This window comes from Cordyceps fumosorosea (genome assembly GCF_001636725.1).
Source record: "Cordyceps fumosorosea ARSEF 2679 chromosome Unknown scaffold_6, whole genome shotgun sequence".
Lineage (NCBI taxonomy): Eukaryota > Fungi > Ascomycota > Sordariomycetes > Hypocreales > Cordycipitaceae > Cordyceps > Cordyceps fumosorosea.
In genome coordinates this window covers 241,327-260,781 of record NW_017387306.1, presented here as the reverse complement: position 1 = coordinate 260,781, position 19,455 = coordinate 241,327, and the positions used below count along the sequence as shown (strand labels likewise).

Genomic DNA, 19,455 nt, shown 5'->3' with positions numbered 1-19,455 from the left:
AAGTTTGATTTGAAAAGCTGAGCTTTGAAATCTTTCCCTTTCTTCTTGTATTTATACATCATGACAGCAGCGAGGACCGTATATACTTTTTCTTCGTCTTTGAATTCTCACTCCGGCCCTCACGCATTGACACCCTTTTTCGCAGCGACAATCTCCTGCCAGTCCTCCTTGGTGAGTTCATAGTACAGCTCCGTCACGCCCTCCTGGCCCTCCTCCTCCGAGGGCCGGCGCGTGCCGCGGCCGCGCAGGCCGAGCTTGCCCCCCGCCAGCCGCACCATGGCCTCGTTGTCCGCGCTCGTCGTCAGCGTCACCAGGTCCAGCTGCGGCCCGCCCCCCTCCGCCGCCGCCGGCGTAAACGCCCACTCAATCGCCAGCCGGATCGCCTCCGTCGCGTACCCGCGCCCGCGGTGCGCCGGGTCGATCATCGCGCCCACGTCCCCGGCGCGCACCGCCCTGCCCGCGCGCGTCCAGTCCTTGACCGCCCCGAAGCCGCCGAGGCCGATCACCAGCGGCCCCGGCGACGAGGAGAGCAGCTCGACGACCATGTTGACGCGCGGGGGCCCGCGGAGGACGCGACCCGTGGTGGGGTCGAGGACGGTGGGCACGGCGGCGGAGGCGCGCTGCTTGGTGATGATGGAGGAGGCGGTGGCGGGGTCGAGGGGTTGGCCGGCGTGAGGGTCGGAGGAGTTGGCGGGGTCGGAGAGGATGGCGGCGAAGCGGGCGGCGTCGGAGGGGAGAGTGGTGCGCAGCACGATGGGAAGTGTAGGGGAGACGAGGCGCGTGTCGAGGTGGGAGACCTCGATGGTGGTGCTTTGGGTAGCCATGATGTGTGTGTGTGTGTGTAAGTGATTGGTGTGGTGTTGGTGTTGTGTTGATGCTCAGCGTGGAACGTCGGCTCTATTTTTAAATCGCGGGGTTTGTAAAAAAATAAAATAAAATAATAGGCCGTTTATTAAGCTGCTTGGCTCAGGCCTTTGCGGAATAACATCTTGGTCAATTCTATTACGTCCTTTGAGTCACTGAATGGCTTGAGCGTCGAGGATCATCATGCCAAGACGCCACCGGAAGATGCTGCACGGCAGGCATCGTACTACGGCCCAATGGCGATTCTCAATTTCCTCTGGAGGTTTCCTTTCTGGGAGATCCATTTGCAGAGGCTTTTGTGAGTCACAAGTAGCTCTCTGGTTGGCTTTTAAATCTCACTCGAACCAGTCATTGGTGGGGGCTGCTAGTTGAAGTTGGCGCTGCGGATGACCTGCACTGCAAGCACTGCAAGTATTCCGAAGCGGCATTTCTGTTGCCAAACTTTTTCAAGTCGGGAATATTCCACCTCATGAGTCTCGGAATCCCATCTTATCAATTGGTGCAGAAGAGATCCTGCGAAGCTTGATAACATCACGATGGTGCATGTAGGGGACGACAGGAAGTCACACGGTACACGCTCTGTGGCCAGAAACAGTAACAGCTAGAGGCAAATTATGATTCAATTGACGCCGGTATTCGCTATTTAACACATAGTCGCAGTAGAAATGATGCTTTCATTTTGCCTGGGACTTGTCCCTGGGCGTCCCGCTAGCACTGCGAAGCACTCTGCCACTCTCCGCGACGGACGCGTCTCCCGACAGCGGAGACGGTGGCAGGTCTGGCGTAACCGACCGAGACTCTGAGCCTTGCTTCCTCGACTTGGGCAGACTGGTGGCCTTTTTTCGCCGCTTCTCATTGAGGCTCGAGATTGAGCCGGTCCTGCGCGTTGTCGGGTGGCCATCATCAAGGTCAAAAGAGGGCGTGCCGCTGCGTGTTGAGCTGACTGACCCGCGCCGTACACTGCTACTGCGGCGCTTGTGCAGCTTCTCGGTACTTATGTGGCTCTTGTGAAGGGCCTTGGGCGTCTCTTGGCGTTTAACCTGTGCCTTTTTCCAGGGCAGCCGCCATAGCCAGCCATGCTGGGCCTTGGCCATTTTCATGTCGTATTCCTTTACTTTCTCCCGAAGCAGCGCTCGGCGCTCGTTTTCCCGTTCCCAGTACTCCGTTCTGTATAACTCCCAGTTCTCGCGGAATGTCGGAGAGAATGGCTTTGCAAGAAGCAGTAGCTTGACGTAGTCGCCCCCAGGAGCAAGATCCTCCTCGTGTCCGCCACGCGCATCGTCTTGGTGGGGTAGTATCAATGTCGGGTGGCTGCCGTCGCCGGACAGTTGCAACTCTTTTTCGACCTCGCGCAGCAGGGAAGGGTCGACATGTCGGTAGGAGGAGCTCGCAGTGTGGGAGAAGAGTCCGTAGGTGAGGAAGAAGCCGACGGAGGAGAGCGCCTCGGCCCACCAGGGTCGGCGAATGAGCACAAGTTTGCAGTTGAAGCCGCGCAAGCCGCGGTTGGAGATGGCGAACCAGCGGCGGGGCCAGCGGATGCCTCTCTCCCATATGCCGGTGGCCCAGACGAGGACGGCGGTGATAATGCCGCCCATGAAACACACCTTTTGGGCACCCTCAACGGCCCAATAGATGGAGCCGCCGACACCCTGGCCGTCTTCGCGGGGCGCAAAGTACAGCTTGTAGCCAAAGAAGCAGACCCAGACGCTGAGGAGGGTGAGGAAAAAGGTATGATGGCGCTTGCGGGCGCGCAACTCGAGGAATTGGGCTCGCAGGGAGGCTTCGAGGATGAGGAGGTTGAGGTAGATCATAGATGGTGAGCTAGGGGTGTTGTGCAAGGGGTCTCCTTGCTTGACATCTTCGTGGAGGATTGGGCTGGTACCGGCGGCGGCGGCGGCAGCCTTGATGGCCGGGGAGACCACGGGGGCCCCCTTGACGATGGAATCAATGTCGTCGGTCATGGGTGTGTAGGTCGGCAGCGGAGACGTATATTAGGTGTTTAAACCTGCGGTGAGGACAACACGGCGAGATGGTGCCGTAACCTTTGTCCTTGACCAACGTAGCGAGCCGATGGAGGATTGCCGGCGCGCGGGCAGGCCGTCCCACGCGACAGGCGCTGGTGGTTGGGAGGCGGTCGGGATCGAGGTCCAAGAGGCGAGCTCTAAGCGGCAATTGAATGTGCATCGACAAGCATCTAGCCGCGGGAGTCGCCTTGGGCTATGCAGGAAGGCGGCGATGGGGGACGGAGTGCGGTGCTCGGCAAGTTGACGGCGGACGGACGGGCAAGGGGAAAAAAGGCGAGGGATGAATGAGAGTACCTACAGTAGCTGGTGGGTCTCGGTTGTTGCGAGTGGTAAGAAAGACAGCAGTCTGGCAGCTATGTACATGCTACTGAGTCGAGCACCGCAATACAAAGGCTGATGATAGACGAGGGGGGGTCAAGAAGCTGGGTGAAGAGGGTCCATCAGGAACGGACGTCATTGACAACATGGGCGAGGCGAAACATTGTGACGAGAAGCCGAAAAGGGCTGCAGCTTGTGAGGGAGCTGGTTCGTAAAGAGGCACAGTGGGCTACAGTGCAGCTCCAGGGAAGCGGGCCACGGTGATAGAGAGCCGAACTGCAGGGGTTGACCCCGCTATAACAAGCAGTTGATTTAAGTAATTCGTAGAAGTTAGAGACATAGACATAGCAGCTCAAGTACTGCGCAGAGGGAATTAGCGGAATGACCCTAAAAGACAATACTGCAGATACTACGGATAACCTTTTCGTGATTTTCTAGCAGTTTTTAACTCCTCAAAGCCCTTTGGCAACTTGGCATCTGACAGGCATGCACAGTAAGCCAACCCTCAACACACGTTGGGGAAGCCCACTAAAAGTCGGTTTCCAGTTGCCCACTCAGCGGGGTCACCAAAGCTCAACGTGCCCCAACTAAAATCGCTCCAGCGGTTGCTCAGCCCATCAACCACGTTATTACAGCGCCCATCGTGTTGGAACAATTGGTTCTCACCACATCTCGAACAGTGAAAGGCAGTGGCACTGACGAAATATTCTTAGCACTTGTCATCGACAGGGACGGACCATCTCGGCTCTCCCAACCGATCCAGCAGAAAGGGGAAAAAACCATCAACTTCCTCCTCCCTCTTCCATCTCCATCCCATCCCATCTCGACTCCTCCTCTTTTGCTCTTCCGTCTTGGACAGTCTATCCCTCGTCCTCTTCGCATCGCCGCCGCCGTCGTCGACTTTTCTCCCCGTCCTGCAATGAACAAACCTTGAACCCGCGTCGAGCCGTAGCGTCGGAAACCGGATCGACGCAAACTCCGATACCCAGAGCCTGCATCCGCTGGCTGAGCGACACCATCCTTAAATCCGGGCGGCCTTTTGCCTTCTAGAATATCCGCAACAAACCACACCACACAGCCCTTTTCCTCGTGCGCCGCAATTGACGCTCTGTGACGCGTGGACAGGCTCACGTACCTCCGTTCCAGCCTAATTCCAGCGCTGTCAGCGCCCCTCCCCTCCGACCGGGCTTGGAGCTGACCGTGTCGACCGCCCCGTGCCTCTCCGCTGGTGGACTTTGTTGCCTACCTGGCACTCGGCCGATCCTTTAGAGTTTGCGCAATCAGGGACACGCTGTTGCATGGGGCTTGTTTGTTTAAAAGCCCCGTCACAGCCCTGTTCCTGACAAAAGAGTCGGAATGCTTAAACAGCAAAAGGCTACCGTCTTTTTCCAACGCTCGCGCATCACCCTGGCCTCATCCTTTCCAACATCATCTAGAATTGCCAAGATGGCTGCCGAGAACGGGTCTGCTCCCGCCCAGCATGGCGATGCCACCCAAATCAAGCAAGACAGACAGACGCGGCCGCCCTCAGTCTACTTCCCCCTTGGCTACAAGGAAGCCGCCTATCAATGGGTACGAAACCTTTGTCATTCGCGCGAATATGCGCCTCGGTTGCTAACCTCGACAATCAGTGGACAAGCGTAACACCGCCCATGGTCGAGCGTAAAGTTCTCTCCTTCATCCCGACCCTCCGCGAAGCCGCCGACAGCGCCTCCAACCCCAATGCCTCGTCCACACCCGACCCCTTTGGCACGCGCGTCTGGCGCCGCACCATGGTCCAGCTCTCGGGCAAGAACCGCGCCCTCAATGAGGTCTGCGTCGAAAAGGTCGGCGAGCGCACCGACGAGACCCTCGTCGTCGTCCACGGCTACGGCGCCGGCCTCGGCTTCTTCTACAAGAACCTCGAACCCCTTAGCCGCATGTCCGGCCTGAAGCTCTACGCCCTCGACATGCTCGGCATGGGCAACTCATCGCGCCCCGCCTTCCGCATCCACGCCAAGGACAAGGAGAAGCAGGTCATTGAGGCCGAGGACTGGTTTATCGACGCCCTCGAGGAGTGGCGCCAGAAGCGCAAGATTGAGCGCTTCACCCTGCTCGGCCACTCACTTGGCGGCTACCTCGCCGTCTCCTACGCCCTCAAGTACCCTGGCCATCTCAAGAAGCTCATCCTGGCCTCGCCCGTCGGCATCCCCGAGGACCCCTACGCCGTCAACGCCTCGATGCCCGACCCTAACGAGTCCACTCTCGAGAACGAGTTCACCCAGGACCAGCAGCAGGTCACTGAAAATGACCACAGCACCGCACAGGCCGCCAAGGCTGCCGCTGCCGCTGCCAGCAAAGCCGGCGGCGCGCCTGCCGCTCCCAGACGTCCCATCCCCAGTTGGCTCGTCTGGCTTTGGGACGCCAACGTTTCGCCCTTTAGTATCATCCGCATGACGGGTCCCCTCGGCCCGCGCTTCGTCTCGGGCTGGACCTCGCGCCGCTTCAACCACCTGCCCGGCCCCGAGGCCCAGACCCTCCACGACTACGCCTTCTCCATCTTCAAGCAAAAGGGCAGCGGCGAGTACGCCCTCGCCTACATCCTCGCTCCGGGCGCGTACGCCCGCCGTCCCGTCATCAACCGCATCCAAGACGTCGGTCGCCAGCCCCTCCCTGCCAACCAGACCGCCACGACGGCCGGCCTCACGAAGGAAACGGGCTTCCCCATCGTGTTCATGTACGGAGAGAACGACTGGATGGACGTCGCCGGCGGCCTCGCCTCCGAGGAGAAGCTCAAAAAGGCCAAGGCTGACGCGCTTGCCCGCGCGACGGAGGAGGAGCGCCGCGCGGAGAATGGCAGCGTCAAGGTCGTCATCGTTCCCAAGGCCGGGCACCACCTCTACCTCGACAACGCGGAGTTCTTCAACGACGCGGTGCAAAAAGAGATGGACGACGTCGTCGCCACGTCGAAGAAGAACAAGGAATATTGATACGCAGGCAAGTATGATTTGGGAGGGGAGTTGGGATCACTTTTCCGGCGTTTTCTGGCTGGGCGTATTTTTCCAACCATGGTTCTTTCTTCGTTTCTCTTTGGACACACAAAAATGTGTTCTTCTTCACAGCATGAGCGGCGTTCATCTCGAATGACGCTCCTCGGACGTCCAAGTCCCTCTACGGCATCTTCTTTTTTATATTGGATGAGGCGTTTTCAAAGCAACATATAGATACACAGCATGTGCAGGGAAGAAAACCCCACATTGGTATATAATTTTTACATCAATAGATTCTAGACCTCTTCTATTTGGAATCATGTCCCCCATATTCTAATAGTTTGTTCACTCCGTTCCATGCTCGTCGACGACCCCATCGCCGTCCCCATCTAACTCTTTCCACGCCAAATGGTTCTAAAACAACGGCTGGCAGAATGAAACGAAATAAGCCCACAGTCTCCAGCATAGTGAGCAATGATATGTGCTAAAGGCAGTAATGAAACAGGTAGGAAAAGGAACCAATCAGGTCGTAAAAACAAACGGAGGCGAGTCCGCCATGACTGATTTGAATGATGGCTATGCAAAGGAGTGAGTGACTGGTGCTAGACCGTGTCGTGTATGTCGTGTATGTGTCGATTTTTGTGAGCCGTCATTTCCCTTTACAGGTTGATCACGTCAACCTCGGAAAAGTCGGGTGGATGCCTGCCGTAGACCACGCGCAGTTTACTATCGAGCGCTGTGCCTTCGTTGCTGATCCAAATATTCTCACTAAACGCACGCGTGCGCCTAATCTCGTCCTCGCTGATGCCCAGGTCGTCGCGCGGGATCCAGACAGCCGGGCGACGGGCGCGCAGGGCATAGTGCAGGAAGGCGTGCCGCGTTAGCATGTCCCTCTCTTCGGGCGTAAGGTCTTCGATTTCGTCGTGGACACCGCCGAAAAGGGCATTACCCATCGCGCGCTGCGCCTCGAGATCTTTCTTACGTTGCTGCCGACGGTACCGTGCAGCTTGGGAGTTGCGATCGGCCCCGGTAAGACGTAGCAGTTGGTTGCCGCCGCCTTTGGCCCATCCTCCCACATGCTTGCCGCCTTCCACGGCCCATGTACCGACCTGCTTCACCGGTTTAAGAGCACGCAGACCAGCTTGGTGACGGCGCTCTTGTTCCAGATTATTCAGCTCGATGCCATCTTCACCCTCAGTCAGAGAATGGGACTTTTCCTGAACTCCTCGCATTTCTTTGATATCCTCCTCTTCGTCATCTTCCTCGACACCTAGTCGGCTGTCCTGAGCTCGCTGGAATGCCTCATCGCGTAAGACTGCTTCGTCTTCAAAAGTGATGGGCAAATAGCGAAATAGTGGCGAGAAGGACCGGTTCAGGAGATACTGATAAATCATTGTCAACACCATGACAACCAACATTATGACACCGTGTGTAATGCATGCGAGTTCACCCTTTGCATCCTTGACAAGGAAGAAGAGCCCCGACATGCACAGTTGCATAAAATAAAGGCCGGTGAATGTCTGGTTGATGGCGCGTGGGTACAAGACACCGCCGGTATCGCTCTCCATACGGTAGACGTAAACCATGGCGTATCGTTGCGCAAGCCACAGAAGACCAAAGGTAACAATGGCAAAGATTGAAATCAAGGGTGAGATGACGCAGTAGAATATGGCGATGCAGGCGAAGTTCGTGTACACGGGGAAGAAGGCTCCCCACTCGACATTGTTCAAGTTCGTGTTCCTCGCCCATTTGTTCCGTGCTGTGCTATCAAACATGGGCCCGAAAACGAACCAGAAGAGAAGCGAGACAACCTGCAGTAGCGTACCAGAGCTAGTGGTCAACGCTTGCAGCACCATGTAGGAGAAGAAGTAATTTGCCGCTTTGGGAAGGTTGGTTGCCAGGAGGTCCAACACCTTCTGGGGAGTTGACAGTTGCTCTTGGATATTCGCCACGAATTTGTTGATAGACGCAGCGAAGAAGGAAGCGATTGAAACGACAAGGAAGACTTGTATGAACAGGAAGACAAAGTAGAAAAACTGGACGAATTCAGTCTTTTGCGCCTTAGTCTTGGCTCCTCGCATGCCGGCCAGAAAGTTCAAAATCAGGGGTACCAAAACAAGCAGAAGGGCGAGGAGGGTGGCAGGCAAGACACCCGCAATTATCTTAGCAACGTTCTCGACATTTTGGTTGCTTTTGATGAACTCCAACCAGTGGAACTGCCGGATGAGCTCGTCAAGCTGGCTCAGCGCAGCCGTCCAGGCAACCGGTATTGCCCAAAGAAAGGCCATTGTGCACACAATTCCAATAACGATGAAGGCACGCAGGCCTTCTCCCCACCAAGATATGGCCATGTTGTCCCAGACAACATCTCGGGGCGATATTTCGATGATCCTCGGCGCCATATAGCGAGGGATGTGATGTACAGCACTTTGACAAGCCATGTGTGCCGCCACCTGGTGATTGAACTGAACAAACGCCGAGTTCATTAGCGGGTAGCGTTCAGGGTGCTTCTGATCCTCTTCAATCTCAAGGTTCAGGCGAGCAAGTTCTTTTCGGCAATAGTAGATGGTGTCGACCTTTTTCGTGATTCCAGGGATCCCAAAAAGCCAGGTGACGCCGAACAAAGGAAGATGATGTGTAGGGCGATGCTTCTTCTTAAGATACTTGCGCCATTCAGCACCTTCCTCCTCAGTGTCGTCATTCTCTGGATTGAAACCCGGAGGGTAGTGTATGTCTTCTTCGTCCTCACCCATGAACGGAATGAAGCTCTTGATGTTTTGCCACAACGCCGCCTTGTCCTGTTGCTGGCCAGCAGACATATAATCCTCGGCCTCGGAGCCTTGGGGGACCGGAGAAGCGTATCCACCTGAAGGAGGCTTCCAAAATTGCCAGAAGCGGTTCCTTCGATTATCCATGAAGTCAATCTCGTCTGCTTTCCGAACCGTGTTACCACCCACACCATGGTCCTCCTCCCTCTTAATAGCGCTGGTGGACGTGGCAGAGCCGACTGAGCCATCGCGCGAATGGCTTGGGCGAGAATCAGTAGTTCCAGGGCGCTTGACGGGAAGAGACAAGCTTTTCTTGCTAGTCGGGGATAGTGGTGCAAAGCCATGCGTGGTCCCGAGGCCAACTTCAATTCCTTTGCCAGATTTGCTGACCACGTTCCTCAATTCGCCCGCGACTTTGGAGGTGGTTTTGGTTAACCCAGTTAGGGAATTGTTTCTGCCATGTTCTTTGTCGTGGGCCATGCTGTGATCATGGTACTCCTTTTCTTCCATTTCCATGGCAGATTCCTCGACGCCAGCGGTGACCGTGTGGGGGGTTTCGTGCTTATCGCCAGCGCCCTCGCCTGTTCCACTGCTTGCGAGTTCCTTGGCCTCTTTGTCTTGCTTCGCACTTCTGGCTGCCCTTTCTCCCCTGCTTAGAGCGCCAAGCTTCATTTTCTTGCGCTCTAGCTTCTCGTCCTTCCTCTGTTTCTTGACTTGAGCCTTCTTGGCAGCCTTGATGAGCTCCGTTTCGGCGTTTTCCAAAGCGGCGTGGATCTGTGCACGGAGGTTCACCTTGTCGAGAAGCTTGGTCATGTCGCGGTTCAGCCACACATTCCTGACACCGCCAGGGAAGACGTCAAGAAGTCCTCGAAGCGCGTCTTCGCTCAGCCATTTTTTCGGGATAGAGTTTAGAAGTACTGTAGTAGCAGAAGCTCGCAGGCGGTGCTCCGCACTGGTGAGGTAGTCTTGTCGAACCTTGATATAGGCCTTGAGCTCGAAGAAGAAGACGGTGCAGATCCATATCACTACCAAGATGGCCAGCACAAGATGCGCCGCGTAACGGCTGGAGTTTTCAGGGCGGATGTTTGACCAGGCCAGCGTATCCAAGCCAGTTACGGTCGTCTTGTCATTGCCAGTACTGTTGTCGGCATTCATATCGATTCGCTGTCCAATACCTCCGACATAGTTAAGTGGGATCAGAATGGGCAGGACGATAGCACAAATGGGTGTAAAAATAATGAGCAGGGTCTTGAGGTAGCGCAGGAAGAAATAGGCGTCGAGGCCACATTTTTTGATGATTTCGCGGTCTTTGAAACGAATGACGGTTCTGGTCATGGCAAAGAAGTTGTTGGGAGGCGGATCAGTTCTTTCGCGCTCGGGGACAAGATATGTTTTTGGTTTACTAGAATGCGTTAATGCGTCAGTCAATACTGAGGGGGGGAGTATGTGGCATAATTACAAAATGCGCGCGAGTTTATTGCGAAGCATCGCAAAGAGAGATATTTGAATGGCAAAGATGATGAGGGCTGTGGCAATGGAGGAGACGAAGGTTACGATGCCGATGCCCGACTGTCCTTGGGCTTTTGAAGGCCCGGGAGTATCGTCTCTGCGAAAAGGCATATTTGGATGTCCAAGATCGATCGGCTCGAGATTCGAGGCTGCCATGGCTTGTAAGGGCAGCAGCCAGGCCGACCCAAACAGCACAAGGCCGACGGGGGAGAAAACGAGTCGCGGCTGCACCCTCTCCATGGTGATGCGAAACGCGCAGGGCGTAAACCAGTTTGTTGACAAGCGAGCCCGTCTGTTGGTTTTTGAGTTTCTCCCCGCGCGCGGGGAGGGAGACTTTTTGTGGACAGAGGCGTGAAGTTGTGCAGGGAAGGGAGGAAGGCTGTGTCAGAAGAGAAGCCCCTGTCGAGATGAAGTCGGTCGTCTCAGATTGAAAGTAAGTGGTACAGGATCATGCCGTCGGTATTATCGTGCGGGCGAGGTGCTCGAAGCGAAGATGTTGGCGACGACGGAGCTTGGTGGCGAGAATACTGGCACGAAAAGAAGAAGAAGACGGAGAGATGACGACAAGGTGCAATCGAGGAAGTTTGATCTGGGGAAATCAATTTTACTACCAAGTTACCTGACTACTAAGGTACCCGCTTGCCGCTATCGACATTGTTCGCTGGGACGATTTTGGTGGGACCCCCCTGGAAGTTGGTGATGTCACAGGCGGGATGAAGTGAAGGTGAATCTAGCAGGTGGTTGGCTGCAGCTGGCCTTGTGCCTTGTTTCGTCTCTGGACGCTGCAGTGCCTGACCACTGTAGAGGCTCATACGACGCCACGCGACCAATGAGGCACTGTTGTGGCTGCGCTAATAATGCTCTGCCGAATCTTGGTTGCACTGCAGTTGGCCTGAGAGTTACTATACGTTATTAATCTGTACAAGGCACATACAAAGTCCAAGCATCCATCCGCCTTCTTTATTCTAGACACCTTTGCTCGTTGTGTTCTTATTTTTGTAGTTCAACCCAATTCTTGCCCCTTTTTGTCCCTAGGCTCTTTGTCGCCCTGCTCAACGGCAACCTGGCGCGTATCCTCCCTGCGGCAGCAATGGCCCACCCATGCCTGACCAGTGACATGCAGCCTTTCTTTCGAGTCGTGATTCACTGGCTGGCAACGCTTTGCGCTGAGACTGCACGACAGCTGGCAGAACTCGGCACTGGGTACCTGCAGCCAAGAGTCAATATGCAGGGAATATTGATAGCGCAGTACTCAGGCAGTTGGGCATCTACAAGCATACAATTTGATCAAGTTGATAAAATCGCTTTCCATCCCTCGCGTTGAGGACTTGCACAGTTCAACAGCAAGAGAATGTATTAAAAAACATCTAAAAATTACAAAGGAAAAGCAGAGAATAGTTTTCTGTCTCTCCAACGCCGGCAAAGAAGCAAATACCGACCAAGTATCCCTCAAGAAAACACCATCCAAGTCCCATACCCCGCGATCCGATTCAGCGCGTCGTGATACCAGCGCAATGACACATTCAGTTCTCAAACGTCCTCTCCTCTAATAAATCATATATCGAACGATTTAAAACAGCATGTCCATGCAGCAGCAGCACGCGCAAGCCGCAGCGAGACCGCCGAGAATGCCAGTAGCAGCCCCCATGCCTCTGTCGTTGTTGCCGGAGTTGCCTTGGGGAGGACCCTGCTGTTGGTAATAAGGACCTTGCTGATACGGTCCCTGCTGGTATTGTCCTTGAGGAGGGCCGTATGGCTGCTGTCCATATGGCTGTTGGCCGTACTGCGGTTGGCCGTAAGGGCCTTGCTGTTGTTGGTGGTATCCCATCTGCGGGCCGGGCTGGTAGTATTGCTGCTGCCCCTGCTGCTGAGGAGGATTGTATGGTTCGTTTTGTTGATATGGCGATTGCGATGGGCCTGGGCCTGGGTATGTGGCCTTGGGAGGATTAGGGGCACCTCCGTAAGGCGGCGGCTGCTCCTCGGTTTTGCCAGACATTTTTTGTAGCGGGGATCGGTCGCGAACGGATAACTGCTATGAAAGGCTAATCAAAAGGATGGTGTTCGATTGGTAAACGGTAGGTGGAAAATCAAAAGACAGGAGTCCTAGATATTTGGAGGGAAGGCGTTGGGGAATATTTAAAGTCGAAACCCGCGGCGTCTCGGTTGAGACGGCAGAACGACGGATGCGGGTTGACAGGATTACGCACTTCACAGTGGCGGACTTGGGCAGTGGCCATTTTAGACGCTGCGCTGGCTGCGCCACGCTTGGCTTCCCACCCAAAGCAACCCTTGGCATGTAGTCTGGGGGAAGTCGGGTTGCGAAGTCGGTGGCTGCCAAGACGACGTTGAAATTGCGGAATGCCGGTCTTAGAACACAGACACGAACGTTTTTTATTTACTTATGTCGCATTGGATTAGATGAAAAAAAAAATAACAATAAATATTGGTTGAATGCTGCCATGGCCTTCAGCCTCTCTCCGGCGGCTTAGACGGAAGCCTCGTCACCGCATTACAAAGAAAGTTTAACGCAGCCACACTTCGGGAAACTTGGCTATTTTCAGAGTGATTGCTGACTATGAAGGGCGATAGCAATTAAATTAAAACAGCCTTTCAAATTCGGCCAATTTTGTTGATATTTGCATCTCATCCCCGGATCGCCTGCTCCTCGCAACCCTCCAAGCTCAAGAATCACGTGACTTGAAACGCGTTCGCCACAGTTCGCGTTGTGGCGAGAACACCAAAGCCCCACTGTGGCTAGTATCACACCACGAAAAAGTGGTAAATTCAGAGTTGAACGAGAAACCCCACGAAAGAGTCGAACACATTCACGCCGCCCTCAAACCGACGCCATACGCAGCTGCGAAGCAGGATACATACACAATCCGCATAGCTACCGCACAGAACCGAAATCATGGCTTCCACGGCTCCCACCAAGGCCAAGTGAGTTTGCTCACCCGCGAGCAGGCAAGCTGGCAGTGACTAACCCCACCATTCTCCCAGGCACGACTGGGCCGACGACGATGATATCGAGGAGACCAGCACCGAGCTGCCCGCGCCCCAGACCATCGCCAACAAGGACGGCACCAAGACCATCATCACATACCGCCTCAACGACGAGGGCCAAAAAGTGAAGACGACGCGCCGCATCCGCTACATCACGCACACGGAAAAGGTCAACCCGCGCGTGGCCGACCGCAAGAGCTGGGCCAAGTTTGGCGCCAGCTCCAACGACGGCGCCGGCCCGGCGCCAGACACCACCTCCATCGCTGAGAACATGATCTTCCGGCCGAGCGTCAGCTGGCGCAAGGACGCGAAGGACGAGAGCGCCGACCCCAACGCGCAGGCCATGAAGGACAAGCTCAAGGACAAGAAGGTCAAGTGCCGCATCTGCAACGGCGAACATTTCACGGCGAGGTGTCCGTACAAGGACACCATGGCCCCGATCGGCGAGAACGGCGCCGCCGACGTCGCGGCGGGCATGGGCGACGAACCCTCCGCCGGTGGCGCGGGCGGTGCGGGCGGCGTGGGCGCCAAGAAGGGCTCCTACGTGCCGCCAGCGCTGCGCGGAGGCGCCACGGCAGGGAGCACCATGGCGGGCTCCAAGTATGGCGAGCGGGACGACCTCGCTACGCTGCGTGTTACCAACGTGAGTAGTGAACCTGGCTGCCTCGGCGCGACAGGTATGCGGCGGCTGCTGCTGCTGCTGCCGCTGCTGAGGGTGGTGATGATGATAATGCTGACGGTATTGGACTACAGGTTTCGGAAATGGCCGAGGAAGGGGAGCTGCGCGACATGTTCGAGCGCTTTGGACGTGTTACCAGAGTATACCTGGCCAAGGACAGGGACACGGGTATGGCGAAGGGATTCGCCTTCATCAGTTTTGCGGATCGGGGCGACGCCGTCAAGGCGTGCAGCAAGATGGACGGATTTGGTTTCAAGCATCTTATTCTGCGTGTGGAGTTCGCGAAGAAGCCCCAGTAAAAGTACATGGTTGTTGCATTGTAGCTTTAGAAAGGTTCATGGGGCATGGTAATGGGATTTACGACTTTACCTTATCGCTTGTGGTGCTGGCATGTGGTCGTATGTTTGATGACTGGTATGGTTGTGGCGGCGTTGTATGTTGCGGGACTGTGATGTCAATTTGGACATGAGCCGCTGCCATGAAAGTAAATGAGCAATTTGCGGGTTGCTTCAGAGGGATATTGTTGGGAAGAGGGCTGAATTGTTGAATGTAGTTGTAATAATTGGCATGTGAAAGAGGGACATTCAGCAGGGGTTGAGGTTGTTTCCACTCTGGCGTGATGCTGCGCCAGGTGGTGCTTTCAGAAAGCCAGGTGTAAGCCATGTTTCTTTTTCATGTGTGCGTAAATAAAGACAAGCAGAACATAGTCAGTCCCCCTTCATAGTAAATGGTGTATGCTATAACAGCGAGTTTTTAGGTTTCTTCTTGATCGTCGACGCGACAGGCCATCACGCAAGAGGTGGCGGCCGGATAAGGCAGCGCCACGTTGCAATGCGTCGGTCTGAATAGTCTCAAATTGTGAAAAGAAATGACTAACTATTTACGGAAGGTGTGTTTTGTCTTGTCCCGATCAGGAGCTGCATCACGCGGTTCAAAAAGAGTGCCAATACGCAGCATGTACATGGTCGTCGCCCTTGAGAATGTGTCAAGCCGCTGAGATAGACATGGCATCGGCACTGGACAGGTACCCGCAAAGAAATTGTTAATGCCGCAGTGAAGGGGGACTGACAGAAGGGCCATACATACTAGAAGATGCATGCAACTGCGGCTCAAGAGTTCTGTAGATTAATCTAGCATCTCATTAGATGCGTGGTTAGAGGCGGTTTACTCTTCCAGAGCCTGTCTGGAAAGAACCTGACCTTGCGGATGCCGGCCACTGAAAAACAGGTACCTCTCTAATAATAAAGCAGGAGAGGTTATGTACATAAGTGATGACGGGGACAATGGTGACAATGGTGGTGATGGTGATGATAGAAACGAAATAGCAGTACTGATAGTTACTCTAGTGATAATTTGAACTTGAAGAAAGCATATTTCCAGGATCCTCCATATCCTATGCTCAATCTCTCCCTTCCTTCTTCCAAGCTCTTCCGGTCTCTTCCACCTGATCTTTCAAGCTCCCGCGATCTTCCAGCGCGCTCAGCGCCGTGCATGAGCTCTGCAGCGCTAATGGCAGCCTCGCGACCGCTGAAAAGGACGCTGACATCTGATTTGGCTGCCTGGGGGGGGAGCTGGAATCGCCCCCGCCATAGAGCCTGTGCTCTCCATGTTTAGCCTCCTTCCAAACAGCAAACCTCCACTAAATCTCGTCTCGAGTCCCCTCCTTCACCCAACAATCAGCCCTCAATTCTCCTTCATTCAACTCCATTCAACCCACCGCTGTCGCGCGACACAAGCCGAGTTCAACACTCCGTTCCCCCGTCATCCCCATATCGTATCGTACCGCCCCAGGTTGCAGCGCAGTAGCCTGCGCGTCTCTACTAGTCGCTCTTGCTGCAACGAATCAATTTACCCGGCTACCACTGCTCTCTCGTCAATCATTGCCTGGTCAGCTCCCGTCCTCCATCGTTCGCTTTGCCGCAATCCATACGATTGATTCAAGCCGAGCCCACACGCTTCTCACACACTGCCACGCTAATTGCTGCACCTCACGTTCCAGCGGAGCCGTGACGTTGTGGTTGAACAAACGGTGGTGCGCCCCGGCTCTTCTCGACGGACGCCTCGCTCGCCCCCCCACCAGAGATTTATGTGCGCCGATCCCAACCGGAAACCAGACCGTATTTAACCAACCCGCATTCCACTCCGCGTCCGCCGTTGCCCACTTTGCCTTTTCCCGTCTTCTCCTGCTCCTGCAGTAGTTCTCCCTCTGCATCTTGCCCAATACATTGTTCGCCATCTGGATTCAACCCCAATCGCTCGCAATGGCTACTACCGCTGCATTTTCGGAGCTGCGGAAGCGGCAACAATACCGCGACGATGCCGCCGGCTCTCAACACACTCCGGCTGCGTCTGAGCTCGGCGACCCTTCCACGCCAGCTGATCTGGGTCCCGATCATGCTGATGCAAAGCCCCAAAAGATGTACGGCAGGACGCCGGATGGAACTGGTATGTCGAGAACTAACACCGTGCCGTGTACCATTTCCTCTCTGTGGGCTAATACCGTCTATAGTTTTTGTCGTCCCTACTACCCACGACATGGTTTCACAGCTTCTTGACCCGCGCCAGCCAAAGAATCTTTCGGATCTCATCGTCATTGCGATCCTTGCCCTTCACATCCTCGCCGCCTACATGCTGCCCGCGGCCTGGAAGAAGCCGGTCTTCGCCATCATTTTTCTCTTCTGGCGCTCCTCCTACAACGTTGGAATTGGTGTGCTTCTACACATACAGTCCAATTACAACCGTCTCCTCAGCTGGGCCATCCGCTGGAAACTCTTCGAGGATCCCAAGTCAGGCAACAACCCTCGACCATGGCTCTACAATCTACTAAAAAAGGAGCTCGAGGCAAAGATCCCGGAAGACTACGATTTTGAAAAGGCCCCTATTGAGTACAATACTTGGCTGGTTTTCCGACGGGTAGTAGACTTGATTCTCATGTGTGATTTTACCTCTTATTGCCTCTTTGCCATTGTCTGTGGCCACACGCCCGACTCTGAAAGCGTCTTCGTCGGCATCGCGCGTTGGGTTATTGGCATTGCTCTAATCGGCTTCAATCTTTGGGTGAAACTCGACGCCCACAGAGTTGTAAAGGATTTTGCCTGGTACTGGGGTGACTTTTTCTATCTCATCGACCAAGACCTGACCTTCGACGGCGTATTTGAGATGGCCCCCCATCCCATGTATTCGATTGGCTATGCTGGCTACTACGGCATCTCAATGATGGCTGCTAGCTACGAGGTGCTCTTCATCTCCATTGCAGCCCATGCCGCCCAGTTCGCCTTCCTCGTCGTTGTCGAGAACCCGCACATTGAAAAGACCTACAACCCGCCGCCCCCGCGTAACACGCCGACTCCTTTAGAAGATGCAAGTGCAAAGCTCACGCCCGGAAAACCTACTGCCCAGCCGTCGCCCGATGGCTCCATCCTGGTCTCACCCCAAGACTCCCCGGACACCGTGCATAATCTTGTCGGATTCGCAAACATGGATCTCTTCCGCGTCTCCGACATTGCGGTGGTGCTGATGCCTGCATACGTGGCAACTCTTGCGCTGACAACTTCTGCTACTCCCTTCTGGCAAGCCATGTTTGTCGGCCATGCTATGCTCTGGCGAGTTTGGTATCACGTCGGTCTCGGCATTCTTCTTGATGAGCAGTCCAAGTCTAAATTGTGGACGCGGCACTTTTTGAAGTACGGCGAAACTGCCCAGGAAGCCTGGCGCCAGTGGAAGGGCATGCATCATATCAGCATGATCATGACGAATGCTTCCTTCATGGCGGCGTGCTGGAAAATGTACTCGTTCCCCGCGGACTGGGGCTATGGCCTGGTGCTACTCAAGCATGTTATTGGTGCTAGTCTTATTGCACTGCAACTCTGGACCGCTTTCAGCGTGTACGAGTCCCTGGGCGAGTTTGGGTGGTTCTGTGGTGACTATTTCTTCGACCACCAAGCAAAGCTTACCTATACCTCTATCTACCGCTTCGTAAACAACCCAGAGCGTGTGTTTGGCATTGCAGGGCTGTGGGGTGCTGCGCTCATCACCTGGAGCCGCGCCATATTTCTTATGGCTCTTTCGGCGCAGCTGATGACTATTTGGTTCATCTCGTACGTTGAGCGACCGCATATGCAAAAGATTTACGGTAGAGGTCTCCGCAGCGAAGCTGGCCTGACCAAGTTCATCAAGCGCTCGCTGCCGCCTCCTGTCAAGACTCTTCAGGAGAGCATGGACAAGGTTTTGGATGACACGACGCAATTTGTTGAGGATTTCATCGACACTGCCCGCCCCAAGTTTGCTTCCGGAGTCAAGACTATTGTCCGTGATACTTCAGCAATCTTCAACATTGCACCTGCCAGGCTGACTCTCACTCGCATCTCGTCGGATGTCGAGGGCCTAGACCCCAAGCAATTCTCGCTCAAGGTTGACGGCCAAACCGCTACGGTAGCGTCGCTTCATGAGAGGGCAACTGGAAAAGAAGGTCTCACTGGAAGATTCCCCAAGGACGTTAAGACCATGACATTCGAATATGGCGCCCCTCTCAAGGTGAAGTGGACAGCGCCAGCTAACCACAGTGCCAAGGATTGGATTGGTCTGTACATGGTTAGTGACAATCGATCGAGGGACATGACCGAAGTGTCCTCTTTGGGCCGATGGGTACCGACAAATGCAAGCAGCTACGACAATCCGAACTTGGAAGCCAATGTTGTTGTTCCGCAGCACAAGGTTACTGGGGAGAATGGCGAGGCGGATGTTGTCGGGGGTGAGGTTGTTTTTGAAGGTGACAAGCTCTGGTGGACTCAGGGCGTATTCGAGTTCCGCTACCACCACGACGGACACCACAAAGTGATGGCGGTGTCGGAGCCTTTTGAGATTGCTCTAGGAAAGTTTGACGAAGAGGACGTGGATGTGGATGCTAAGGGCATGTACGCCGGGGCTGTTGAGTCTATCCTATTGCCAGTGGTACGCAACTGCTTGGACCGCGACCCCAAGATTGCGCCCAAGGACGAGACAGAAGTGTTTGGCAGCCACGTTGAAAGAGATGGGAAGTACGCCAAAAGAATTGTTTATGCTGTGCGGGAAATGTTTGGCATTGAATTTGCACCAGCAGTTGTTCTCGCGGATCGGAACGTGCGCAAGCTAGCGTGGAGAATATGCAACGCAAAGCAAGTCCTGGTGAGTGGTGGATCAATATCAATCGGCATCTATGGTAACTAGAGTGCGTGCGGCTTGATGCTAACTGGTGCATATATAGGCACCGTACAGTTTGTCACATTCTAGGGGCACCACGACGCCGAGTGGGTGAGTTGCAAGTGGTAAAAGTTGTGGGCGAA

At 54.8% G+C, this 19,455-nt stretch overlaps 7 protein-coding genes across 7 annotated transcripts; 3 read left to right on the top strand and 4 right to left on the bottom strand.

Annotated features, from left to right (window-relative positions):
* Positions 1 to 119: 119 nt before the first annotated feature.
* On the bottom strand, positions 120 to 824 carry ISF_03252 (Acyl-CoA N-acyltransferase; the record flags this gene model as incomplete). Its single annotated transcript, XM_018846858.1, has 1 exon — positions 120 to 824. One exon carries the CDS (start codon positions 822 to 824, stop codon positions 120 to 122), a length of 705 nt encoding a protein of 234 aa, XP_018705747.1.
* A 714-nt stretch (positions 825 to 1,538) lies between these two features.
* Positions 1,539 to 2,825, bottom strand: ISF_03251 (Spo7-like protein; the record flags this gene model as incomplete). Its single annotated transcript, XM_018846857.1, has 1 exon — positions 1,539 to 2,825. One exon carries the CDS (start codon positions 2,823 to 2,825, stop codon positions 1,539 to 1,541), a length of 1,287 nt encoding a protein of 428 aa, XP_018705746.1.
* A 1,827-nt stretch (positions 2,826 to 4,652) lies between these two features.
* ISF_03250 (hypothetical protein) lies at positions 4,653 to 6,175 on the top strand (the record flags this gene model as incomplete). Its single annotated transcript, XM_018846856.1, has 2 exons — positions 4,653 to 4,778; positions 4,838 to 6,175. 2 exons carry the CDS (start codon positions 4,653 to 4,655, stop codon positions 6,173 to 6,175), a joined length of 1,464 nt encoding a protein of 487 aa, XP_018705745.1.
* Positions 6,176 to 6,834: 659 nt separating this feature from the next.
* ISF_03249 (DUF221 domain protein) lies at positions 6,835 to 10,692 on the bottom strand (the record flags this gene model as incomplete). Its single annotated transcript, XM_018846855.1, has 2 exons — positions 6,835 to 10,345; positions 10,403 to 10,692. 2 exons carry the CDS (start codon positions 10,690 to 10,692, stop codon positions 6,835 to 6,837), a joined length of 3,801 nt encoding a protein of 1,266 aa, XP_018705744.1.
* A 1,330-nt stretch (positions 10,693 to 12,022) lies between these two features.
* Positions 12,023 to 12,448, bottom strand: ISF_03248 (hypothetical protein; the record flags this gene model as incomplete). The annotated part of the gene is made up of 1 exon (XM_018846854.1): positions 12,023 to 12,448. One exon carries the CDS (start codon positions 12,446 to 12,448, stop codon positions 12,023 to 12,025), a length of 426 nt encoding a protein of 141 aa, XP_018705743.1.
* A 915-nt stretch (positions 12,449 to 13,363) lies between these two features.
* On the top strand, positions 13,364 to 14,433 carry ISF_03247 (eukaryotic translation initiation factor 3, subunit 4; the record flags this gene model as incomplete). Its single annotated transcript, XM_018846853.1, has 3 exons — positions 13,364 to 13,392; positions 13,453 to 14,098; positions 14,209 to 14,433. 3 exons carry the CDS (start codon positions 13,364 to 13,366, stop codon positions 14,431 to 14,433), a joined length of 900 nt encoding a protein of 299 aa, XP_018705742.1.
* A 1,962-nt stretch (positions 14,434 to 16,395) lies between these two features.
* Positions 16,396 to 19,339, top strand: ISF_03246 (Phosphatidylethanolamine N-methyltransferase; the record flags this gene model as incomplete). The annotated part of the gene is made up of 2 exons (XM_018846852.1): positions 16,396 to 16,579; positions 16,644 to 19,339. The coding sequence occupies 2 exons, from the start codon at positions 16,396 to 16,398 to the stop codon at positions 19,337 to 19,339; spliced, it is 2,880 nt and encodes a 959-aa protein (XP_018705741.1).
* Between the last annotated feature and the right edge of the window lie 116 nt (positions 19,340 to 19,455).